General features: G+C 47.7%; 1 protein-coding gene across 6 annotated transcripts in view; it reads right to left on the reverse strand.

Annotated features, from left to right (window-relative positions):
- Window positions 1-27,525, reverse strand: part of LOC144783085 (E3 ubiquitin/ISG15 ligase TRIM25-like) — a 147,810-nt gene that overhangs the window by 15,354 nt on the left and 104,931 nt on the right. For 2 of the 6 annotated variants that reach the window (XM_078662247.1, XM_078662248.1), the window contains exon 2: window positions 852-4,322. The exons of the other annotated variants lie outside the window; for them this stretch is intronic. In XM_078662247.1, the coding sequence (XP_078518373.1) occupies window positions 2,614-4,322 (1,709 nt within the window). In that variant the 3' untranslated portion in view covers window positions 852-2,613. Of the gene's footprint in view, window positions 1-851; window positions 4,323-27,525 lie in introns of those variants that run through there. 6 annotated transcript variants of the gene reach the window in all.

A 27,525-nucleotide genomic window follows, 5' to 3' on the forward strand; every position in this document is an offset into this window, starting at 1 on the left:
ATGTGAAAGGAATCACTGTTTTTTTTGTAAGGATCTAACAAGCATTGACAAAGCCAATAGGTCTTGCCTTTCAGATTATTGGCTCTGCCATCGCCTTTTCATCCTGCTGTACAGCATGGGCATTGCTAACTTTGGCAATAATTTGTAGCCTTGATGTATAGCAGTATGGCTAAAAATAATAAAGATGTATCCAGCACTAATGCACTTAAAAAAATTTAAAATTGAGAATTAGCCCAGGCTGCATCAAAGGGCATTGCTAACTTTGGCAATAATTTGTAGCCTTGATGTATAGCAGTATGGCTAAAAATAATAAAGATGTATCCAGCACTAATGCACTTAAAAAAATTTAAAATTGAGAATTAGCCCAGGCTGCATCAAAGCGCATTTTGTTTTTTAAATTAGTTTTAGCCACACTGCAAACCATCCACACTGCTGAACAGCATGGCTAAAAAACACTGCCAAAGCCAATAGTTCTCATAGGTGAGACCTGTTGGCTTTCCTAGTGCGCGTTTCAAAAGGTTTAACTACAAAAAACTTGATTTAATCTGCCACATCAACAATTTGATAGATTGCCTTTCCACGCAAACTGTACAAACCAAATGTACTGAGAAATTTGACTTTGGAAAACAAAGTCCTACATCAACTACTGTTGTGGTTTTGAGAGTTATTGTTGCAAAGGCAAGCAAATAAAAACTCTGATACTTTCGAATAGAAATGTGCACTCAAAGTCAGTCAGAATTATAAATAATTGGAGGGTTGACTAATATGTTAAAACCCCCATTTTTTTACAAGTCTAAAAGGTTTAGTGCAACACAAAATCCACTTTAAGAAACAATTTTTTTAAATGTCTTTTGCTTTTATAAGAAAAAAAAACATTCACAATAGAAATATGTTGAAGCAAATCATTGTGCATGGCTGTTATGATCAGAATATGCAAATTAACAGTAATCGTTGAAAGTGAGTTTGTAATGATTTCAATCATACAATAAAATAAATATCATCATAGCTATATTAACACACAGTTTTTTTACCACCACTTTTTAAACTAATTTAAAAAAAAATTACCACCGCGACATTAGTGGGTCATTACCATTTCTAATGCAAGTTGATAACTTTCATTAAATTCAACCGTAACAGACATACTCTCAGGACAGAAGAGCCCTTGAAACATTGAATATGTGGTGGAGCATCCAAGGACAGTGTTACTATCAGGACGGATGATCTTCGAGTCAGGGCAGAATATGTTCGAGGGCAGTCCCCTTGAAACCAACACTGGACCGTTCCATTTAATTTCCCTTGCTTCAAGGGGTTCTCACTGCATATTCCCAGGAGGGTGGCACACAAGATCAGTTGTCAACACTGCACTCTGAATCACAGAGTGGCACTAGCTCTATAAGAGTGCTCTTCCTACACAAATCAAGACTCCCCAGGTGTGTATATGTGTTCTCTCCAGCATAGTAAGGGGAACCCCAAAAGTTGTGCAAGACTATGGTATACATCACAGCGGGGCCTCAGCTGGTGAATAATGTTGGTAAGACCACCAGGTGTACACATATTTTCAGCAAAATGTGAGGGCGAACTTATCAGCCAAACAAGATTATGGCCTGCGTCATACCTTTTTTTTTAAAGTTGTATAAGCAATAGCATTCCAACGTAGGGTGACTGGATTGTGCAGCAACTATGTCAACAGCCTGACCTCTGGTACCTTTGTACAATATAAAAGACTTGAGATTTAGTCTTATTGATTCCAGTACTGACCTGTACATTGTTAGAAATTCACTATGTTTTTGCTTTAGAGAAATGCATCAGTTTTCGCCATTCAATAAGACAAAGTTAGACGAAGAGCCTTATTACAACTACGGCAGTCGGCCCGACCACCGTAGTTGTGGTGGCGGTTTGACCACTGCCACACTGCGGGACCGCCCGCAGTATTATATGTGTGGCAGTCGGACCGCCACTGAACCACTGTTACTGCCACGGCTCAAGGATCCTGCTGCAGTCTGGCAGTAGTTCGAGACCAAAATATGCTGGCCGAGCATATTTTGAGTTACCTCACTGCCACCCTTTTCATGGCAGTCACACCACCATGAAAAGAGTGTCGGAGAGGCAACATGGCCCCCTTGTGCCTCTGTGCCAGGGAACACATGCAGGGGGCACATGTAGTGCCCCCCCCTGTAAATCTGCACCCCCAGTTCCTGCATGGTGTGGCATGTATGGCAGAACGTGCAGGCGACACTCTGAGAGCGGGGATCTGCCTGTTAGGGTCTTTATTGAGCCTGATAGACCACCACTCCCAGACCACCATTGAACCGCCCGACAGACCAGGAGAAAACTCCTGATCTGGCTGGTAGTCCAACCATGGGGTTTGACGGTCCCAACAGAATGTGTGTTGCACCGTGCACTGTAGGAACGCCAAACTTGTAATGAGGCCCTAAGGGTTTTCTCAATTCACTATATACTAGGTTATCTTACATGGGATACAGAATACGAAAGTGGCGTCTGAGGTTAACAATGTCTTACAGGGTGAGCGATGAGAATACGAGACAGGACAACTCAGTGCTCAGAAATTTCAAATGACAGCACAATCCATTAAAGATGGCTCCCAAGCTGACCTCAAGATGGCAAGCTCTTAATTTTAATTGATGCCCCCTTGTCCACAAAGAAAGCCGGGTGGAGTAGTTCTGTGAAGTCCTCAGTGAAGGTATGTATGTGCATGATGGAATCAGAAATGCTATAAAAAGACAACTCCCCAGAATCACAATTCAGGTGAATGCCCAGTAGGCTCGGACATGCTCCATTTACTACCCAACAGTGGGAGTCGTGCAGTGCAGTCAAACATCCATTATTCCAGTTCAGGCACCAGGAATCTGCATTCCATCCGAGTGCAGAACCTTTTCCCGACCGCTTAATGCAGGGATAGGCTACTCCAACAGCCCACTGACCTGTGTCACTGGTTTCCACTTCCCAGTAGTATTGGCCAAAGCCAGGAAAGATTTTGGAACTTAATACCTGAGGGAGATCCGTAAACTGCTGACGGGTGACTATAAATTCACGTTTTACTGTGGAGTGCGAGGCAGTTTTCAGATCCTTAGACACAACCAAACCAGTCTTTGAAGCAGCCGTAGACACATCCAGGAGCAGATCAGTGCTGCCCTGGATATTAAAGCCTCTGATAGACTTCAATTGAGGTAGCATTTCCAAACAATTATTTAGTGCAGTTTGCAAGGTTACAACGCACAGCTTCTTAGTCAAAGCCATGTCATAAATATTCGGATCATGCCCTGGTGAATCCTTCTGGCTGCAATCCTCACTGTCGTTTAACTCGATGTTATCTTCACAGCTCGCGTTGGAGACACCACCATCTTCAAAGCTGCTCTCCCCCTTGTCTTCCACATCAGAAGCGGTTAATCGCTGCTGCAGTGCCAGAGGATCCTGGACAGCACACAGTTCCACAAGCTGCAGAATCTTCTCCGTGAACACAGCTTGGTCACCCTCTAGCTCCTGGATAGCAGCAGTCATCTGGAGCACAGTTTTGGCCTCCTCAGCATCAATCTTCTCTAGTACTTGCTGCTCCCGGATGGTGAGCTGCCTGCGGAAGTCAGAGAATAGAGCAGAGGCGTTCGCTTTCAGACAAGCGATTTCTTTGCTGAAGTCCCTCACGCTTTCCATCAACTGGTCAATACGTTGCTTGGTGTCGTCTCTCCACGCACTCAGTTTCTGGATGGTGGCCCTCAGCATAGACTTATTCTTATCAGAGGCTTCAGACAGCAGGTGGATCTTATGATTTCTGTGCTGTCCCAGTAGGCAGCAAGACACGCAGAGATACTCATTTTCCTCAACACAATAATAACTCAGGAGCTCACCGTGGGAGGGGCATCGTCTGCTTTCAAGAGGGGTGGCAGGATCAGCTAGGACGTGAGCAGCTCTTTCATTGTGTTTCCTCAGGTGTTTTTCACAAAGAAGCATTTCACACTGCAGGCATAGCTTCATAGCTGGGGACTGTAAGCCAAGGCAGTAAGTGCAAGAAAGTTCAGGACCAGTCTCCTTCTTGACACGCGTATAACGGTAAAAGTTCACCATGTTGCTCAGCTTCCAGTTCCTCCTCAGGTGAGGACGGTTGTGGAAGGTTTTGCTGCAATCAGGGCAGCGAAACAAGCCGGACAGTTTTTGATGATCCCAGGTGTTTCGGATGCAGCTCTTGCAAAAGTCATGCCCACAACTCAACCTCACCGGATCCTGGTAAAGGGTGAGGCAAATGGAGCAGTTCAGTTCCCCTCCAAGATCAGCAGGTGACATTCTTTGAGAAGCAGCCATTTTGCAAACTGTGGGAGGAGACAGGTGGATTCTCAGTAAACAATTGACAGAAGATGAAGTGGAGTTAAAAAACAAAACTGTTTTGCTTACTTTTTTATCAATTATACAAAATTGGAATCCAAAATAAACCACAGGCTTCTCCTCTGCTCCTAACCAATTAACAGTGCCTATCTAGCTCAGAAAATATAAATTACTATTCTTAAGTCACTGAAAACAGGATCAAATTGGGGTAATCAATTCAAATTTTCAGATGATCAATCTTTGGGGATCCTACATGCCACCAGAGTGCTTTGAACTAATGGGGGAACTTTTCAGAAAAGGTTACGTTGCACTGTCAGTTATCTTCAGGTCAATACTGAGTCCCTTTTGAATTTCTAGGCCAAACTGCTACTTTGGAGGCAGCATTAGAGGGTAGAGGTCTGCAGTCGCCTCACTGTCCATTCTCTGATCTGGGGGCAGATAGAAAAAAAGCTCAGAAAGAGAAAAGACAATGAAAGAGAATGCAGATAGGGGCTTTATAAGCCTAGCTAAGTCTCCTCGCTTAGATAGGTTCTAATGGCAACATGAGAAACTGGTGATGATCAGGTCTTCCTACAAAGTTTTGAGCAATGTTATGAATGCTATTTATGTTGCAGGAAACACACAGGTAGGTTGGTTTCTTGAAGAACCCCCTATAGGCATGCCATAAATTTGGAACATTTGTATCATCAACATCAGTTCTGTGAGAAGGAACTAGTGTGCAAAGGACTATTTGCCACCAGGTGTGCATTAATAAAACATTTTTTTTTTAAATAAACAAAAAAGGTGCACAAAAGATGCAGCAGCTAATAGACACTGAAGAGGAGGATTAAGACATTGCATGTGTGACCATACTGTTAAGATGTAAAATAGGACCTCAGGCATCCCAATGGAAGAGGAAGGATATACCCAAACATCCAATAGAAAGAAGGTGAGACAAAAGTACTCCTATGGGCTAATCCAAGACCACATTGACAAGGTCATAAACCAATGAATTAAGAGTCCAGATTCAAAGAAACCAATCATTGAAGGAGGCAGGCAGGCGGACGGACGGACGGGCGGGCGGGCGGATACACACACGAAGACACACACATACATGGATAAACACACACAAAATGTTTTTTGCTTGTGTCATACCTAAAAGACACCTGTTCCCCCTTTTACACTTGTGGGGGCGGTGATATTACCTTCAGATGCACCACAAAATATCTATTTCATTTTAAAAACAAAGCATGAAATACATCATAAGCAATTAGTAGATTAACTGAATACATTTAAATTCACATTCTTCGAAGAGAATTATTAAAGTCATAAACTAAAAACAAAAGCATTACAATTTCAATAGTAGTTTTGGGAGAAAAAAAACTGAATTGTGGATACATTTATAATAGAAATTATGATAACTATCACATTGATTGAAAGGAGTTTAAGCAGAGCTTAAGAATCAGGATGCCCTTGTTTGTATGTCCTCCACAGAGACATGGCTCCATGCAAGTGGCAGATGGGTTGCCTGACAAGGTAGTGTGGAGAATTGTTATCTGTGGTGGTTGCGGAGTTGGAGACCAATTGGTAACAACCCGCTGAGTGAATATCAGTCTTTGCTTAGTTTCCGTCTCACCAGATGTGTGAACTTGTGAACTCCTAGCCTGGAATCCATTTTGGGTCCGGGTCTCTACCTGGGACAAGTTGGATGTCAGGAACAGCAGGCCAGAGGAGATATGCATTGGGATGTTGACATAGTTTCCCGTAGGTTCAACTGTGTGACCTAGTTTAGTATTAATTAATGTATATTTATCTGCTCGCCAATATTGGGTCAATTACAGTGCTTATTTTTCCAGATATTCTGCTTGTTGGTGCAACCCTCCCTATTTTTTTTTTACCCCCAGCCCACTCTTGTTTTAGTCACTGGGAAATTGCAGTGGCCCAACCTACACCTAATTTAGTATGAATGTACATGAATCTGTTCTCGTCAATATTGGGTCAATTACAGTGCTTCTTTTTTCCAGATATTCTTCTTGTTGGTGCAACCCTCCCTCCCTTTATTTTTTTATTTCAAAGTATTTTTATTAATTTTTATAAGCAGATACATTAGCATTTCTGTTACAAGGTTAACCATATGTATTTTGTAGAGCAGTGTTTACAGGCACTTACAAATATATGTTTAGCTAATCCCCTCTGACTTGACTTGCTGGAAATTAGGCAAAGGTTGATAGAAAGAAATAAGCAGGAAAGAAAGGGGGGAAAGGAGGATACGAGAGAGATTCTGTAGTAATGAGACTAATTGAACTTACAGCCGCGTGACAAAGCCGTCACCCCACTGGTTAGCTTGTGGTAAGATTGGTAGCCATGTCAGCCCTCCGACACCCCGTAAGGCCATGGTAGTAACGCTCCAACTCACTTGCCCCACCGCCCACGAGGGAGGAGGGGGTGAGGGGACTGGAATGGTTTCATGGGGGTTCGTAAGAGTCTAGGTACGTGTTGAGTGACTTCCACACCCACTTGGTTGCTGGCCTCCAGGGTGAGTTCTGTAGTGCAATGTTATCCGCGCCTCTGAGGAAATTCAAGCCCACTCTTGTTTTAGCTACTGGGAAATTAAAGTGGCCCAACCTACACAGAGCGTGGACATTGCAACCTAATTTCAACATACCTGATGGCATGTGGGTGAGGCAAGTGTAAAGGAGTGTCCACAGCAGTCCCAACCGCAACCACCACAACTCATCAATATGTTCTCATTGATGGCTTGAACATAAAAGAGTCTAAAATTGACGTTGTATTTGTCGGTGGCAAAGGGACAGCCAAGTGCCAATGTAAGATTAAAGCAGCATAGGTGTAGCAAAGAAATATTTTGCCTATGTCGTTTTGTCAGTTCGCGTAGTTGGTTTTCTGAAAAAGAAAAAAATTCGAGAAATCTGCCCCTGTACTTTATCAGGTGATGAGTGGAATTAAAAAATGTAAAGCTAGGGGGCGTGGCTTGGCGGGCTCGCATGTCGGACGCTGCCTGAGAGAGCTCCGTCCTGCCCGTAATTAATCCGGCCAAATATCGTTTCCCCCCAGCCCTTGCCGCTGCCTGAAACGGCAGTTTGGGGTGCCGTTTGGCCCAGGGACCCTCCGGTGACTTTCTCCAGGCTCTGGGGCTTCCCGGCGGCGGGCAGCTGCGAAGATCGTGCTGCGGCCTAGCTGGGTGCCGACAAGCCGGGGCCTCGATTTTGGTGCTCCCCGGGCCGGAGGTGCCGCAGGCGGACATTGCGATTGGGCCCGGGGGTGCGGGGGCACCCCAAACTTTCCTGGCGGCCCACATGGAGTCTCCCACACTCAGGAGCTGGTGGTAATCATTGGTGGGGCGCCTGGATCCCCTACATCGCAGCTGGGCTGCAGGGGCCTCGGAGAGGTCAGGCCTGGCTGCACGTGTGGAGCCTGGGATTAAATTTTTAAGGCACCGTGGAGAGACCCAGGAGGCGGCTGCTCCGGTCTGGCGCTTCAGAGACAGTAGGTCCTCGGTGGGGATGCTCGATAGTGCCTGGTGGAAGATAACCGGCGACAGCCCTTGAGGGGGACACAGGTCTATATTGCCCCGCTGGCTGGCTGCTGCTGGAAAAAGGGCCCGGAGTGTGGAGTCGTGGCGAGGGAGCTTTGAGGAGCATTCATTGGGGCTGGTGATTTGTGGCTTGACTCCGACCCCAGATGGCCTGGTAGTGCCGGACTTTGCTGTGGTAGGGCCGGGCGGTCCAGAGTGCAGCCTGAGCGGAAGGAGGGTGCCACCTACGACGACGCTACCCATACCCTGCCATCGGGAATACGAGGTCGGGAGTCAGGTCGGACTCCGAGTGAGGCAGCTGTAGAGCTCACATCGGGTGTGGTGGGCGCCGCACACCTCTGGGCCAGAAGGATCCTAGTGGTTCACGCAGGGACTTACCTGGGCGCTGAACGGGGTTCCCGGTGGAGGTTTCAGGGGGCCCCTCAGAGAAGGAAGCGGAGAGGTGACTCGGCAGCCCATCTGCCCTTGATTGATCCTGGAGACGCTGCCCGGCAATTCGAGCACCAGTCGTGGTGTTGGCAGCGCTGGTGAAGGTATTCCGGAGCCCGGGCAGTACATCCCAAGACCGAGTGGTGGTGCCGGGGCCACTGGAGGCCAACAGGGCTCGGGGCCGGACAATGCAGCACTTATGGCGGCGATAACCCAATCCCGGGATATGTTAGATGCGAAGATTGGCGCTGTAGGAGCGGATGTTACCCTACTACGCCAGGACCTGCGGAATGCAGTTGCCCGCATCACAGAGGCAGAGGCACGGATCTCGGGTGTGGAGGACGATGTGGTAATCCTGAAGCGGAAGGTGGCCGCCATGGAGGGGATCCAGAAAGGCCCGGCACTCCGGGCGGAGGATGCAGAAGGGCGGGCCCGGCGGAACAACCTGCGATTTGTGGGTTTCCCAGAGGGTTGTGAGAAGGGCAACATGGAAAGGTTCTTGACCCAGTGGCTGGTAGGTTGGCTCCCACCAGACTCCCTCTCCAAATGCTTTGTGATAGAGCGTGCGCATAGAGCCCTCACACAGAAGCCACCGGAGGGAGCGCGCCCAAGACCAGTGATCGCTAAATTGCTGAACTATCACGACCTAGACACCATTCTGCGACAAGCACGAGCGAAGGAACCCCTCATGTGCGAAAACCAAAGGATCCTGATTTTTCCGGACTACACTTGGCTTGTACAACAACAGAGACAATCCTTTACAGTGGCCAAGGCACGACTGCGGGATCTCATGCTCCCCTATGCATTGTTATATCCGGCCCGCTTACGAGTGGTGTACCAGTCCCGCACGCTCTTCTTCGACACTCATGAGGAGGTGTTCCATTGGACTGATGAGACGGTGAAAGTAAGAGCACATACTCCGCCGGGCCGGGACTCGGATTCCTCTTCGAGCGGGGCACGAAGACAGACCCCCCCCGACGTTCACGGAGCAAAAGCAATTAGAGGTCCAGATCTAGGAGGGGTTCCACCTCAAGAGGGGCGGCGGATGAGAAGAAGACGGCTCCTGACCCACCACAGACTGATCCTTGAACGATTGAACTATACCTGGTGGAGTGGTGCTGGATATGAGCTCCTGTGGTACCTGGTAGGATGGGGTCGTGCTGGGACGTGATGGTGGATCTGTCAGGAGAGGCGGACAGAGACTGCTGAATGATTGGGACTTTGTCGGTGGTGGTTAAGGAGGGGGTGATGTATTAAGGGCGGATGGTTTCCCCCTTGATTAGAGTTCGTTTTCTGCGGGGGTTGGTTGGGGTTTGGGTGGGCTGTTCATGGGGATCCATTGGGATAGATGGTCTCCAGCCTCCCGTTGGGGGCTGGGGATATCCTATGCCGCGACAGGTACTTCAATGTTGTTGCTGAGGTATGGGGGGGGGAGGCTGGGGAGTTGAGGAAGTGGGTGCTAAGTTGGGTGTCTGGGGGGGGGGAAGGGGGGGGGAGACGGAGGGTTGAGGGATGGGGGGGGGGGAGTTGCACTGCACATGGCTGTCTCGAACGATGATGTTGGTGTGTCCATGCCCACTATGCCCATTACTATGCCTGATGTTATGCTTGCCCCTGGATGGTGGCTGAGGCCCACTAGTGCCTCAATGAAAGTGATGAGTTGGAATGTGCCGGACATGCTTGATAAGATTAAGAGAGGCGCAGTACTAAGGCTGGGGAAAAGGGAAAAAGCGGACATTCTATTGCTGCAAGAGACACACCTACTGGGCAATAAAGCACTCAGCCTGCAGAGGTACGGTTATGACCAGGTCTATCATGCAGGGTTAATGAGGGGGTCTCGAGATGTGGCGATTTTGGTGCACCGCAGATTGTCCTATGCCCACACGAAGCAATGGATTGGCCCACAGGGTAGATATGTTTTCATACAAGGGATGATAGGCACGGAGCCACTGATAATTGGGAGTGTATACGCCCCGCTCCCACTACAGTGGGCATTGATTGAGAAACTGTTTACAATATGGGCAGAGATCCAGGAGGGACTGGCAGTGATTGGAGGTGATTGGAACGATGTTATACAATGCCGACTCGATCGTTTCAGGCCCGGGGATGACCCCATTGCAGATACTCCCACCAAACTGAGCAACATGGTGCAGGGCATGGGATAGGTGGACACTTGGTGCTATCTCCACACACATGAACGTGAATATTCATATGTCTCAGCGGTGCACAACTCGTTTTCAAGACTTGATTATATTTTTGTCCCTATTGCCGTTGTGAAGAGGGTTACCTCGGCGTCCATCCTACTGCGTGGGCTGTCGGACCACTCTCCAGTCACGACAGATATCACCCTAGACAAAGGGAGGCAGCCATTTCGATGGCGCATCTCCACATGGAATTTACAGCAGGAAGCCTACCATCATCATATGGGGAGGCTATTGCTCACTACTAGGAAGAGAACTTGGGCACCGTGTCTGACGCGAGGACGGTTTGGGAGGCCCTGAAGCCCACGCTTCGTGGGGTGGATATTGCCTTGTGCGCAGCAGCGCGCCGAAAACGGAAAGAGGAGCTAGTGAAGGCCGCAGCGGCCGTGGAATTGTTGGAGACCCAATGCGGAGCTGCGAGACATCAGGAGGAAGTGGGACAGCTCCTTCTGGCGCAGCAATCATATGCATCCCTACTACTAGATGAGGCTCGACAAGTATGGCTGGCAACAAGGAGCAGAATTTATCAGTGGGGTGACAAGTCCAGTACAATGCTTCATAGACTCTGCCAAAACACGTTTCAGGCACAGGTATTGCCAGGTCTCCGGGATGAAACTGGGGCCTCAATTTCGGCCCGAAGGAATTGGCGGATAGCTTCGCACACTACTTCGCGGCCCAATATGCTCCACAGGAATATCTTCCTGCGTCGGACGTTGACAAATTCATAGCTGACCTTCCACCCCGCGCGCTCCCGGAGGACGTACGAGAACGTTTCGAGACTCCGTTATCGGCTGAGGAATTGGGTACAGCCCTGTGGGAGCTTAATACCGGTAAAGCCCCAGGGCCTAATGGGTTTCCAAGCGAGTTTTTCAAACGATACCACCTCCAATTAGGGTCACATTACAAGGCTGCCCTAGAGGCGGCGCTAGAGGAGGGCCTTCTGCCGGCAGACTGGAGGCATGCAGAAATCGTGGTGTTCTGTAAAACCTGGACGTCCCCCAGACCGACATGAGTCCTATCGACCGATTTGCCTCTTAAACATTGAGGCTAAAATATTGGCCAAGGCGCTTGCGAATCGACTCCTTCCATATATCACGGAACTGATCCACCCAGATCAGGCCGGATTTATGCCTCATAGAGCGACGAGACATAACAGACGCGCACATGTGGCGGTGGAGGCGATGGGTAAGACCGGGGATCAGGCAGCGCTGCTACTGGCCGATATTGACAAGGCCTTTGACTCTCTGAGTTGGACTTACCTGTTCGCGCTCCTTCCACGTCTCAATCTAGGGCCACGTTTTATGTCATATATACGGCTGCTATACACCGGTCTGACATCCTCGGTGAGGGTGGCGGGAGCGACATCAGCGGCCTTCCCAATAGGGCGGGGCACCCGACAGGGACATCCCCTCTCGCCGTACCGGTTTGCTCTTGCTATGGAGCCGTTAGCCGCATGGGTTCGGATGGATGCGCAGCTGCGGGGCTTCGAATGGGATGCAGGACCTTCGGACAAAATCGCATTATATGCAGAGGATGTTCTGTTTTTCCCTACGAATGTGAATCGGTCCAGGCCCAGGGTTCTAGAGAGAATGAGAATTTTTGGAGAGGTTTCAGGATTGTACCTAAACCCACGGAAATCCACGCTCTGGGTGCTGGGTGACCGCATGGCGATTGGGCCGTGGGCATTGACACTACAGATCGCAGCTGGAGGTCTTAAATACCTGGGGGTGTTCTTGACGGTCTCGCCGGCAATTGCTTGGGAACGTAATATTGTCCCGGTGTGGGATAAGGTACAACAAGAGATGAAGTGTTGGTCCCGTATGCCCCTCAACATCTACGGCAGGTCAGCTATTTTTAAGATGGTCGCCCTTCCCCGCATGTTATACCAACTACAGAATCATCCATACCTAATTCCATCGCAATGGTTCCGACAGGTCAACTCAGCTCTAGGCCAATTTCTATGGGCTGGGGGAGCGGCACCAGTGGCCCTGCGTACCTGTTTTTTGTCCACGTATTGTGGAGGATTGGCGACGTCGGATATGTTGTCCTACTACCAAGCTTCCCATCTCGTAGTCCTGAATGAATGGTGGTACAGTGACAGAGGAGACCCAGCATACGCCCTTGAGAGGTACCTGATGGACCCGGATACATTGCACACTATTCTATACTCGGCAAGGCTGAGAAAGGGGCTGCCTAGAGCAACCCAGGTGGTCTTCCAGATCTGGCGACAATCACTCCGTCGCATGGGATGGTGGGGGAGACTGACGGAGGAGACCCCACTCTGGCACAATGGGCAGCTGCCGGCACTGGCATTGTTGCAGGGCTTCAGAGGTTAGGACTTAATAGTAATTTCCGCGTTAGGCCATGTCCTGAAGGGCACAACGCTTAAATCATTTCAAGAACTTAGTGAAGAATTTTGTATGCTCCGAACGCAGTTCTTTAGGTATCTACAGTTTCGACATGCACTTACACCCGCACTGGAGGGATTAGACACCTTGCCCGAATTCAGCCCGATAGAGGCGAAGGTGTTCATGGGGGACCTGGGGGACAAGAAAATATCCTGTATATATCAGACACTAGTCACACACTGCTCTTCCAATCTACAGACACTACAGGATCACTGGGTGAGAGATGTGGGGGAGCTGGAGGAAGAGGATTGGCGAGAAGCCCTTGAGTCCCCCAGAGGAGCGGCTATCGCCATGCGCCTGCGCTTAATACAGTTTAAGTACTTACATCGTGCTTACTATACTAGGGAGAAACTATGGAGAGCAGGCCTGATTGAGTCTCCAGCGTGTCTGAGATGTAGCCATGACATGGGCGATTTCCTGCATACAGTGTGGGGCTGTGATGGTCTGGTAAGATTTTGGACCGGGGTGTGGGACTGTCTATCGGAAGTGCTGGGATGGGACCTCCCTCGTACCCCAAAATTAGGCCTACTTCATGTCCTCGAAGGGGTGGGGGGTAACATTTACAAGAGACACCTACTCCTACTGGGACTTACAATGGCAAAGAGGGATGTGGCTCAGGCATGGAAGGACCCCAGAGCTCCCAAAGTGGTTGTGTGGAAATGGCAAAGAGGGATGTGGCTCAGGCATGGAAGGACCCCAGAGCTCCCAAAGTGGTTGTGTGGAAAAAAGGCCTTGATTTTTGCATGGGATTGGAGCGACCAATATTCGAAGCCAGAGGCTGCCCCACAAGACATTATAAAATATGGAAAAGGTGGGCAGACTACAGGGGTCTATGGCTGGAACCTCCGGCACCGATAAGAGATGTGGAGGGGGCGGGTGTGATGGGCACATAGGGGCGATGTTATACACACTGTTTTATGTATGAACACTTTCTACAGTGCTGGAGAGACGCTGTGCAGGGGGTAGGTAGGGGAGGGGGTGGGCCAGGAAGGTGGGGGAAGGGGGTTGGGGGTCAGGGGCATGTATTCTAATGTTAACTGAATCGCTGATTATGCTGTACTGTACTTGCCGCAGTTCCTCCGGGGTACGGAGTGCTGTGTCTTTTATGCGATTTGTCAATAAAAAGAGTTGTTAAAAAAAAACGTAAAGCTAGACATGGATGTTCCAGTATGAAGGTTGTAAAGGAAACATTTAACATATGGGCTCTAACCACTGCTGCCTAGAGGAGGCAATACTGGATCCACAGGAACAGCAAGAAACTACAGGTAGCAGAAAATAAGGTCAACATGGGTTTCTTGCTGCTACGCCCAGGAACACCACACAAGTAACTAAGAATGGAGCTAGACATTAAAGCTGTCAACGATAACAGAAGATTGAAATCATTTGTTTAATGGCTGAAGCTATGTAAGAAAGACCATAATATAGCCTTATACTGGCTATTAAAGACCTGCTCCCGCGTTAAAGGCCAGAACCGCAGGCGAGTGACTTTAACAAGGGAGCGGAACTTTAATAGCCGCTATAGCCCTGCTGCGAAGGGCTATAAGGCTAATAGACAGACCCTCCAGGATATCGCGATTTCCCGATTTCCCGATTTCCCGCGAAATCGGCACTTTTTAAAAAATGCCGCGATTTTTACAAAAATGCCCGCGAAATCGGCATTTTTGGCGAAATCGCGGCATTTTTCGCTATATCCTGGGGGGTCTGCTTTATCCAAAGACATGCACCGGTTGCCCCACACCTGTAGATCTACAGACACTGGGGTCAGAGGGTTAAAGCAGCTCGGCTGCAGCTGGCAGTGTGAAGGTCTAGGCTCTTTGTCATTCAGAGCTGCCCGGGACTGCGCTCGTTCGCACCTCTTCCTGGCCCACAAGAATGACAATGGGAGCCCTCACCTTGCACATCAACAGGAGGGGAGGGGGGGGGGATGGGTTGTTGTCACAGAGGATGGAGCAGGGATCGGACAGAGCAGTTCTCCTTCGAGTGTAATGTGAAAGGGTTTGCAGTGACAGGAATAGGAACTTCGAGTCTTAGGCCTGTGAGAAGGCTCATTTACTGACCTGGCAAATTGTTTTTAAACACAGTCAGCAAGTCAATTTGGGAAAGAAACGGAGAACAATTTAAATTGAAAACAAAAGACACGCTACCTTAAATCTGTTAATATATATTTTTTTAACTCGAATCTTGCATTGCTGAGAGATTATCTGCAGCATGCACACCCGGAACTGTCTATGTGCTTGCACTTCTACTCTAATGTGAATTGTATTAGCAAAATGTCTGACCTTGCTTTAAAGATGTTGCACTAAGTGCTCCATCCATGTACGATTTTTAGCATTGGATCGTAGCAAGCTTCTCCTTAAAGCTGAAGTTTAGTGCAAAAACGCTGGGCTCTGTATGAGCATACTATGAAATCATGGTTTTATTCTATAGATTAAAGAATTAGCAGAGTTATGTTATGTTATTGTCATTTTTAATGCGCACAGATGCTCCAGCGAAGGAGCGTCCTGGCGCAGGGAAAGGTGGACACAACACAACACTAAAACCAGCAACAAAGAAGAAACAGGGATAATAAACAAGAAAGATTAAAACAGGAAGGTTTTCAGGGCCCTACGAAATGAAAGTAGATCATCCAAGAGGCGGATTTCCAAGGGAAGCGCATTCCAGAGAGTCGCAGCTCTCACTCGAAAGGAGCGTCCACCCATCCGACTAAGTCTAAAACGGGGGACGACCACAAGAGATTGACCAAGAGATCTGAGTGAGCGAGTTGGAACATAGGGAGAGACAAGTTTTTTAAGTATCTCTGGTGCCGACCCTTGCAAGATTTTAAAGACCAAGCTAAGAGCCTTGAAGTGGATTCTGTTTTTGATCGGTAGCCAGTGCAAGGACCGAAGAGTTTTAGAGGTAGGACAGGTCCGAGGCAAACCGGACCTGTCAATTTTCCGATTTAAAAAAAGGACTACAGGCCATAGAAGGCAAACAAGCAATGGCGTGTTACAAACAAAAAAGAGAGTAAGGGAGTTCGTTCAATCAAAAGTGAACTAGAGATTTCTCCTATTCCCCTGGCTACGGTTTTCCACTGAGTTTTTAAACTGTTTTTCACCGTAATTTCTGAGGAACACACCTACAGCCAGTATGGCGGAATACACAGGACTTACATATTCTACTGATGAGATAGATTCCATCATGAGTGATCTTAGTGTCTTTGCGGACGCCAATATTAGTAACACCATATCCCAAACCTGCGAATGGGAAAAACTGACAGAAATGAAAAGGAACCGTATCAGGACTATCCTGCATGGGACAATATTGAAGGAATATGTTACCAACAAAATAGCTCCAAAGGGCCTCTTGGTTACAAACGCTCCACGCATCTTCCTAGACGACCCCGAGTTTAGAAAAGATTGGGCACTCATCGCGTGGCACTGTACCCACGATTGGATCATACTAATTCTGAAAACGGCCATACGTTTGTCGGAGAAGATCCAAGTGGAGATTCAAGTCACCGAGACACAAATCAAAGCCAGTATTACTGGATACAAAAAAAAGCTAGATGATTTAAATAAAGAAATAGCCGAATACAGGGAAAACCTTACCCAACAAAAGGTTCAAAAATTTCAGAAAGATTTGAAGAAATTTTCTTTTGTAAAAGTCTATCCGTACTCGGACCCTGATTTCAAAAGCACTGGAGTCCCGGACCAGGACTCAGATGCATCGAGTGACACCACTAACAGTTCCCACAACAGCGGTAGCTCCAACAGTGGTACGCCCAGAAAAAGACAACAAGGAGGCTATAGAGGGAATTTCCAATGGCCACAATTCAACCACCCCCCTCAACACCCATTCCAACAACCGTTGATGCACCCTTACCAACACCCTCAACAGTACCCAATGTTTGGTTGGCAGCCACCCTTCCAACAGTTCCCCTTCCAACAAAACCAGTCCCGCCCTCCTTTTCAGAACAGAGGCAGGCGCGGAAGGGGACGCAACAGACGAGGGAACAACGTCCATTGGGAGGAGGAAGACACAACGGGCAGCGTAACCAGGAGCAAATCGGGAGCCAACAAAGCAGGCCCCAGCACAGCGAGGAGCTAGTAACCAACCTATCTTCGCGTACATTGACAACAACAGAATCCAATGTACTAAACAAAGGTCTAGGTTTTGTGCCCACTGCAGCCTTGGACAAGTTCAAATTACATTGCGAGCTGGCCGCCTTCTTTCGGAAACTTAAACTGAAAGCATACTTCGAAAAAACCACCATCACTGATTCTGACGAAACCACGAATGAAACGGGTCTTAGATTGCGGTCCACCTTTACGCCCCCGCCACACTCAATCCCGGTGGAGATCAACACCTTCGAGCAAGCTGTATTTAATGACATTGAAGCACTAGCAGTCACTAAACAATACCATAATAACAGCCAAGCGGAGAACAAAGCCATAGCTGACTTAAAAAACGACGACTCAATCATAATAAAACCAGCCGACAAGGGTGGGGGGCTGGTAATAATGAATAAGACTGACTACGACACCGAATGCCAACGCCTCCTGGGGGACAACACCAACTACAGAAGGCTAACAGCCGACCCCACTGAAGATCTAAGGGTGGAAATAACCAACATGGTGGAAGCAGCAGAGGCCTCAGGCCACATTTCCAAACAAGAAGCGGACTACCTCTGCAAGACGGAGGGTAAGATTCCCTACTTCTATGTAGTCCCGAAGATGCACAAAGGCAAGACCCCGCCGCCTGGCAGACCAATAGTGTCAGGCATAGGTTCGCTTTTGGAACCCTTGTCACGCTTCTGTGATCACTTTCTAAAAACTATTGTACAAAATACTGCAACCTATCTGAAGGACACCAAAAGCCTACTGACAATGTTGGAAGACATCAGGATTGAACCAGACTACATCCTTGTGAGTCTAGACATAGAGAGTCTCTATACTAACATACCTCAAGACGCCACCATCACAGTACTTAAGCAAACACTGGACAATTCCACATGGGATTATAGAACACCAAAAGAGTTCATTGTAGAGTGTGCAACTCTCGCTCTCAAAAGAAACTTCTTTGAACATGATGGCAAACTATACCTCCAAATAGGCGGGACATCTATGGGGAGTGTCTTTGCTCCCAGTGTAGCGGGCCTCTACGTGTATGATTTTGAGAAAAAATATGTCATCACCCCCAACAACCCTTACACCAACCACATCAAATTTTGGAGACGGTACATAGATGACGTCTTCACTATCTGGCAAGGACCGCAAGAAACTCTAATGGAATTCATCAGGTGGCTAAACACTTGTGACCCAAACCTAAGGTTCACACACAGTGTTGACAAAGACAAAATGGTTTTTCTTGACATTGAGATCGAAAGAGACACTGACAAGCTCAAGACTAAAACCCACTTCAAGCCCACGGCGAAGAACAACCTGCTGAGATTTGACAGTTTCCATCCCCGCCCCCTGAGGGAGAATCTACCCTACGGCCAGTATCTCAGGCTTAGGAGAAACTGCAGCGAGCTGAAGGACTACAAAACTCAGGCAGAAGACCTGACGAAGAAACTAACTAACCGGGGATACCCCGAAAAGATCACAAGGAGATGCCAGAAAAGGGCCAGAAATCAACCGCGACAAGCTCTGCTAGAGGACACACCTAGACCAGAGGAGGAGATTCCACTCACATGCGTGACCACATACAATGCGGTGTCCAATCAGGTCAGCAAAAGTATTAGAAAGCATTGGTCAATACTGCACACGGGAAATCATAAGTGGGACAGGCCACTTTTTTCTTATAAAAAGGCACGTAGCCTAAAAGACACTTTGGTCAACACCAGACCAAAAAAGAATATGGCAACAACCAATCAAACCATCACCAACGCTTGGGGTCTACCCCCAGTGATCGGACATTCCAGATGTGGTGACTGCAGCGTTTGCCACCTCACCAACAACACAAAAACTTTGAACCTTGAGGATGGCAAAATTTGGCAACAAAGATCACACACAAACTGCAACAGCACATTTGTCATCTATTTGATCCGATGCAGTTGTGACAAACCATATGTAGGGATGACGACAAGAAAAGTCAAACAACGAATAGCAGAACATCGTAGTACAATCCGATGCAAAAAAAAACAACACCAGGCTCACTGACCATTTTCTTACAGCGCATCACACCCCCAACGACATGAGATGGACGGTGATTGAGCAAATCCAACCTGGCCCTAATGCACAAGCACGACTGTTTGAAAAAGAACAGCGATGGATTTATCGGCTTTCCTCTCACAAAATTGGGCTCAACGATAATATTCCATGGAACTCGGTGCTGAAGTGAGACTCTATTGCCATTGGTCGCCCCGACCAGTGACTACGAGCAGAGCACAGATGCAACAAGATACTTCCAGCATATATCCACGCTCTGCCCTACCGGGCATTTATCTTAGTGTTCCTTACACTATAAATATGATTAACCCATGGCCTTAATATAATTAACCCATGGCCATTTGCGCTACTTAGGCGCCCACTAATATGCAACATGCGTCACAACCCTCTTAGATGTACAGCCCCCACGTGACCCAATACTGGTAATCTGTGGCAGGCTGACTTTATACAACGTGGTGTCACAACCCCCCCCCCCCCTTTGGCCCACTACCGGTCACACAAACCAGTGTCTGCCCCATTGCCAGGCCAGTATATGAATTCTTTTCTCAACCCCCTTGAACTCACCAGCCTGTGTAAAATACTGCTATTCTGCATTCCTTGGCGTGCACTTCACGCTACACCAACATTGGTCCCAGCTCTGCGGTGCATTTCTAGCTCCGCGAGTCAACCAAACCTGTCCTGTGTTTTGACACACACTAACCTGCTGTCTGTTTCCCGACGGTAGCCTAGCTACCGACAGCACGCAACGGCGTACTGCTAGCCCCGCCCCCATACCCGCCCAGGCCGCGCCCAATTCCGGAAACGGCCAACTCCTCTTTACCACGTCCAGCTGCCCTCGCAACTATTAGCCGAGCAGAGGACGCGAGGAGTAGGTCGGACCTGATCTTTCCTGCCAGTAACTGTAAGTAGATTCTCTATGTCAGTACCCGGGTACACAATCATGTACCGGGTCCACGAGGGCGCCGCTCACCATCCACAGAGCGCATTGAGCGGCACTGATATTTACAACGCCCGCGCTCTCTTTAACTTTACAGAATATGTTACGCTATAGGCATTGACCCTACGCCCTGCCCGCTGAAGCGCAGAGAGTTCATATTCGAGTAAGCCCAGTTTTATGCCATTTGAGCTGAAGTCTGTCCCTCAGTGTTACATGTGTGTTCGTCATGTATGTCAATTAATTGTTATTCACTTACACCGCATGCAACTTGCGTGCACCTACTTTTGGCATAGATGTTGATTAGTATTTCACTCCATCACCACGGTATAATGTTTATCGGGAGATCCCCCCTTTTTTGGCACTATATTTTCTTTTCACTGAGAAACTGCACGACGTTACAGGAGAGTAAGTCAATCACTCAATACCTGATTGTTTTTTACCCTTTCTTCTCTCCTTACAGGTCTCTTTTTCGCGAATTCGCCTGCTCACTTATTTCATTGAGCAGCACTTACCACTGGCCATTTTGCCAGTAGGCACACAGGGGATCAAGGCACGGGTGTGCTTTTTAGGGAGCACGCACCTCCTGTCCACCTGTTTTTTCTGGTCCTGATGAATACCGGGCAATAGCCCTTAAGGTAGAAACATGTTGACCACCCAACACATATAGAGATCCCATGGTCGTAACCCCCCTACCAGGATCTCGCCCTTGTATTTTTAAACATTGTTCAGTTGCTCTATAATTAAAACTACTTTTTTGAGTACAACCAGGACATTTTTAACATTTATTTTTCTGCACCCACAGTCACAACCCGCTCCACTGTAGTTCAGGTGTCGTAGCACACCTTGGTGTCGCTAGGACGCCAAGGTGGACCCCGATGATGAAGCATGTCACCACTAGGTGGTGAGTGAGGGGTTTTAAACAAAAGGATGAATATCCTCCTTCTTGCCAGAAACCGGTCCTCCAGATACGTCTGTTCTTCAACTTCATAGGGGATACTCCTCTCATTGTTTTTGAAACAAGCAATGGCACCTTTCAGTACTCCAGGATATGGGGTGAATGGATGAATGAAAGATTGAATGAATGGATAATGAGAGAGGATGGATGGATTGATGAGAGGGGAAGGATGGAGAGAAAATTTAAATAGCTGGATGTATGGGTGGAAGGGTAGCTGGATGATGGATGAGGGGAAAGATGGATGAGGGGAAGGATGATGAATGAGGAGATGGATGGATGGATGGAGGGGAAGGATGGATGGATGAGGGGAAGGATGGATGGATGGAGGGGAAGGATGGATGGATGAGGAGAAGGATGGATGGGTGAGGGGAAGGATGGATGATGGATGAAAGGAAGGATGGATGAGGAGAAGGATGGATGGATGAAGGGAAGGATGGATGAGAGGAAGGATGGATGGATGAGAGGAAGGATGGATGGATAGAGGGGAAGGATGGATGGATGGATGGGTGGGTGAAAGGATGGATGGATGATGAGGGGGAAGGATGGATGATGAGGGGATGGATGGATGTTTGATGAGGGGGTGGGTGAAAGGATGGATGATGAGGGGAAGGGTGGATGGATGGATGGATGATGAGGGAATGGATGGATGATGAGGGGGTGGGTGAAAGGATGGATGGATGATGAGGTGAAGGATGGATGGATGATGAGGGGAAGGATGGATGGATGAAGAGTGGGTGGGTAGATGGATGGATGGATGATGAGGGCAAAGGATGGATGGATGATGAGGGAAAAGGATGGATGGGTGATGAGGGGAAGGATGGATGATGAGGGGAAGGACAGATGGATGGATGGATGGATGATGGGTGGGTGAAAGGATGGATGGCTAAGTGAAAGGGTCGATGGAGAGAGAAAGGGAGGATGGATGACTAAAATAGTGGATGGGTGGAAGGATTAGTAAGTGAAAGGATGGCTGGATTGGTGAAAGGGTAAATGGCTGAATGGATGAGTGAATGGATGGATGGGATGAAGAGTGGATGGATAAGTGTACAGATGGATAGGGTGAAAGGGTGGATGGATAATGGAGATGAGTGAAAGGATGGATGAGGGGATGGATGAAGGGATGGATGAGTGAAATGATAGATGGAAGGATACATGATGGATAGGTTTGCAAACGGTTGAATATGTTTGGAAATGGCTGGGCTTACTTATATACTATTGCGCGACCTCTGATGTGTCTGTAAAACGTACCTATTGTCCTGAAGTTTTGTCCTGAATTTTGAGCTCCTGTCCTGAATTTGTGTCCTGAATTTTGACCCTTTGTCCTGAATTTTTACACTCACCGTCCTGAATTTGCACCAATGCCAGTTGGTCACCCTATTCGCTGGCTTGGAGACGGAGCGCCGTGCAGAGATGTCTGTCCCTCAAGATAAACAGACAGAACCACTCAGCCGAGAGAGCTGAGGCGCACACGGGACAGGGTATCTTTAGAGGCGCGCTGGACAAGGGATGAAGTCTGAGGGTTGAGCTCACCTATTGCAGACCATTTCCCCCTGGGAGTGAGCCATGGGAAAAATCCTAGAGGTGAGAAATTTAACACGGGCGTCAAGTGGCCCCATGTCATGGGTGTCAACTTCAACCAGTCCCCGCTTTTAAATCGGAGACGATTTGCAGGCTGACATTTTGCAACGAAACTACAAGTACCAACATGCAGTTCGCTACTGTGTAACAAGTGACCACTTGGCGGTTTTGACTCCTCTTTCTCTAGTGGTTAGGTCTGTCGAACGGGCATCCGGTGGGATATCAGGTTGTGTTAAAAATACACTGTACTATTTAACGTGCTTACTAATAAAAGGGGCGATAGGTATAGCCATCATTAGTGCAGCAGGTACAGTGGCACCCAGCTCTAAGGCTATTGCAAGACACAAACTGACCTGCAATGGTACGCCTCTTCTGGCGCAGGGCTTTGCAACGTGACGCATCTGGGAGATGCGTCACGTAGTAAATACCCCGCACCATGGTGCATCTTTTGCGCCGCCGCTGCGTCACAAAATTGACGCAACGGCGGCGTAAAAGCAGCGCAAGGGGCTTGTAAATCTGCCCCAAAGTGTCTACATTGTAAAGAAACCAAATATACATAGCTTCATGTTGTTAAATAACTAAAAAAACTAAGATATCTGTGTTTGTTGTAGGAAAAATGGCCACATAAAATGCCGCTAAATTTCCATATTTGTGCCGCTAAATTTCCATTTTTGTGCCGCTAAATTTGCTATTCCATGCCGCTATATCCTGGGGGGTCTGAATAGAACATACTGCCCTGTATTGACAGAATGTTCTAACAAATAAATCAAAGGCCTCTCGAAGCTCGAGGGGATTTAAATCCCCTCGAGCTCCGAGAGGCTTTTGTAAAACATTGAAATGTTGCTCTGCGGGCTTTATCAGCCCATAGAAGCAGGGAGCACACCATTGTCCTCATTGGAGCTCCCAACATTCCAATGTTCTAATTTTGTATATAGGCTCGGAATGGGAGGACCCATAAATATGGTTCGCGAATGTCCTAACTACATTGCGTGCCCTGGGGTTAAATCAGTATTGGCTACCATCATCCACTACAGCCATTCTTAACATCTGGTCTTCTGTGGACTCCCAGTGATTCACTACTGAAAACCGGACACCACTACCTAAACAATTTCTAGGATTCTAACGTAAAAAACAATACTAAAAAAAAAAAAAAGTGTACATCAAACAAACCCAGAATTTGTGAAATATATTTACAAACAAAAACATATGCAAAAAATAATAATTTATTTTATTTCTAAAAGACAGAGCGATATGTTGCTCACCATCATATCATTTTGTCTTTTTTGCTACAATTCATGCTCTATTGCTTGTGGGGGCAAACCAGTGCTTCACTTGCGGTCTGAAGTCGTCCATACTAGATTCCTTTTCATGTACAAAAGCAGCCCCCACAAATCAAGATAAGAATTCTAACTTAATTATTAGCATACTGTAGGAAAGAGAGTTTCTGTTGCAGTAACACCCCCACTTTTTGCATGATTTCTAATGCACTTTGACTGAGTGTGCCATGGGCCCCTGCCAATCAGGTACCCATGGCATGTGTTCTTTCCCTAAAACTATACCAGTGGCACAACTCTGGCCTACCTGCAAGTCCCTTGTAAGGGGTACCTATGGCGCCAAAGACATGGTAGCCAGGGAAAGGCCTCTGAGGGCTGAAGCATGTATTATGCCACCCTCAGAAACCAATATTGCTGTGGGTAGCAGTTCCAAGGGTCCTTGGTCTGTCTCCCCGGGCACTAGGTGATTTGCTGAGCTTCCAGCTGAACTTCCACAATAAATGAATGATTCTTTGCTCCTTTGTTTTTTTTTCCAAAAGTTGCTTTTAATTCATATCAGATGTTTATTTCACATCACATGTTTCAATTTTGTAATCCTCAATGCATCATTATTCATTACATGTAGTATAGCTTCCACTACATTCATTCCATTCCCAATGCATTTCAGCGTATTTACGCCATCATCAGGGGTTAAATCTGTAAAGCAAATTACATTTGTTCAAGTGTTTATAGAAACTTTTAAAATTTGCCTCCATCCCCCCCCCCGATGTGCTGTTACGCGTTATCTGTTGTTTAATGGTTGCCATGTTTTTACTGTGGTGGCTATCGTTTATTAACTGTTTTTGTCTCTAGGGGCTATTGCTATTGTTTTCCATGAGTGTCTTAATCACTGGCGTGTTTATCGGGTGCTTACTGGTTGACACGGGTCACTGCCGTGGTGCCTTCTGTAATGCTAATTCGGCTTATGATTTTTATATCACTGTGCTTTGGCTATTTAAATGGACTGGTTTACGCGCTTTACACATGCTGCTTAGACGGTGTTTAATGTCGCTGCAATTTCCCACTAGTTCCCGTTGTTTTTCTTTAGTGTGTTGCATCGCTTCTTAATGGTTGGGATAACCGCGTGTTGGTGTCTAACGCTGAATTGTTTCTTACCGTGAACGGCGTGTATGAATCTCTGTTCGTTCTGCGACCGGTGCTTGCGCTCTGTTCTCTCCGGCGTCGGTACGTTAGTACGTTATGACGCTGTGATCTTCTTTAAAGCTATACGTTCTGCCTGTTTGCTCGGTTCAATGTTGATAAAGTGTTCAAATTTAGAAAAAAACATCCTGAGTCAAAGCCGTCAGGGTTATGTACGCTTAACTATAACCCTCAGAAACCACTCACCACCAAATGCACCACTGCCATTGCAGCCTGCTTGTTGTGGTGCTGCTAAAAGTTAAGAGTGGACATGGCACACATTCCTGTGCGCCATGCCTGCCCAGCACCACATGGGCAGGGTGCCCTATACCTCTTGTGAGGACCTATCTGCATTATCAGACAGGTCCCTCTAATATTGAAGGTCCATTCTTAGATATTATAAGTTCACAGTAAAGCCATTGTGAGTATATTATTATTATTATTATTATTTAATTTTATAAAGCGCGTAGTCACCCGTAGGTATCCCAGCGCTAGGATCCGTACGACTGGGGGGGGGGGGATCAGCAGGGGCAGTGAGGGGCAGTTTAAGGAAAGAGGTGGGTTTTCAGTTGCCTCCTGAACCTTAAGTAGTTGGGTTCAGTTCTCAGGTAGTGAGGTAGGGCATTCCAAAGGCGTGCGGTGTGGACCGAGAAGCGCCTCCCTCCTGTTCGGGCCTTCTTGACTCTAGGAGTGACGATGAGATGTTCCTGATCGGACCGGAGGGATCTAGGGGCTTTGTAAGGTTTGATACATTTTTTTAGACATGGGGGGCCATTGTTTTGAAGCAGTCTGTGTGCCAGACAGAGAGCCTTGAACATTACCCGTTCTCTCACCGGAAGCCAGTGGAGACGCTTCAGAGCTGGTTTGGCCGAGGCTCTGGCCGGGGTATTAGTGAGGATCCGGGCAGCTGAGTTTTGGGCCCTTTGTAATTTGTTCAGGGTTGCCTCTGGGGCCCCTAAGTAGATGGCATTACTAAAGTCAAGCCTAGATAGGATCAGGCCTTGGATCAGCAGTTTTTGGGAGTTGTGAGGAAGTAGGGGCAGCATCTTACGAATTGACCTGAGCAGCCCGAAGCACAACCCGGCTACTTTATTTGCCTGTGTTGTGAATGATAGTTCCTTATCGATCCACACGCCCAAGCTTTTTACTTCCGGTTTTGGATCTGGGAGTGAGCCTAAACAAGGAGGCCAGATGTTAAGCAGTGAGATGGGCCCTTTCTGCCCAAGGAGGAGAATGTCAGTCTTTGACCCATTAAGTTTCAGAGATGATCTGTTCATCCACCCTTGAATCTCTGTCAGACAGTTGTAGAGGTCCGCAGGTTGTTGTTTAGGATGAGAAAGGGACACCACCAACTGTGTATCGTCAGCATAGCTGACGATGCTCACTCTGAACGGGATAACAACCTCCTCCAATGGGGACATATAGATGTTAAATAATGTGGGGCTCAGGGAGAAGCCCTGAGGGACACCACATTGGAGGGGCGTTTCGGAGGAGCAGGTGTTATTCTCCCAGATTTGAAAGGAGCGTTGTTTCAGAAAGGACGATATCCAGGACAGAGCCGTTCCTCCCAGGCCGACACTGCTAAGACGTTGTATGAGGAGCTGGTGGTTGACGGTGTCGAAGGCCGCACTGAGGTCGAGGAGGATCACTGCCACTGATCCTCCTTCGTCTAGGAGTGCTCTGGCCTCCTCCACCACCATGAGGAGGGCGATGTCGGTGCCTTGCCCGGGGCGGAATCCCGTCTGCGAGCTTTTTAGACGGTTGTTGTTCTCCAGAAATTGTGAAAGCTTTCTGTTCACAAGTTTTTCCGCTATTTTACTAGTTCCCGGGAGGAGGGAAATAGGCCTATAGTTCGCAAGGTCGGCAGTGTCAAGGGAAGGTTTTTTTAGTAGAGCTTTGACCACTGCCGCCTTCCAACTGGGGGGGACGACCCCTAGTTTAAGAGAGGTATTGATAAGTTGGGTGAGGAGGGGAGTGATCGTGGGTGCTACCTTTTTGAGAATACGTAAAGGGGCGGGGTCCCTAGGAGATCCACTTTTAATGACTTGCAGTGTGGCTTCGACCTCTTCTGCCGTCACTTGTTCCCAGAAAGGGGAAGAGAGTTGCTGGCTTCTTCTTCCTCACTCAAATTCATAGATGGAATAGAGTCAAGGATTTTTTGGATTTTCTCCTTGAAAAAATTGGCTAACTTGTAGCACTTTTCCTCATCGGCTTTGGGGTCTGGGGGGTCTCTTGGTCCCGGGTCAGGGATTTTGAGAAGTTCTTTTAAAATGGCGAACGATTCCTTACTGGAGCTGGTGGAATGTTCTATTCTTTCTTGAAAGAATAGACTTTTGGTTTTACGGAGGGCAGTTTTATAGTTTTGTAATGCGATATGATAAACTTCCTTATTTGCGATAGATTTGTCCTTCCTCCAAGAGCGTTCAGTTCTCTTGCAATCCTGACGCAAAGATTTGAGCGCCGGGGTGTACCAAGGCGCAGGAGCCACTCTTTTCGTATGTATGAGAGTGGTAGTATTGGGAAGGAGTTTATCCAGTGAGGATGT

This window comes from Lissotriton helveticus, chromosome 9, assembly GCF_964261635.1.
Source record: "Lissotriton helveticus chromosome 9, aLisHel1.1, whole genome shotgun sequence".
NCBI lineage: Eukaryota > Metazoa > Chordata > Amphibia > Caudata > Salamandridae > Lissotriton > Lissotriton helveticus.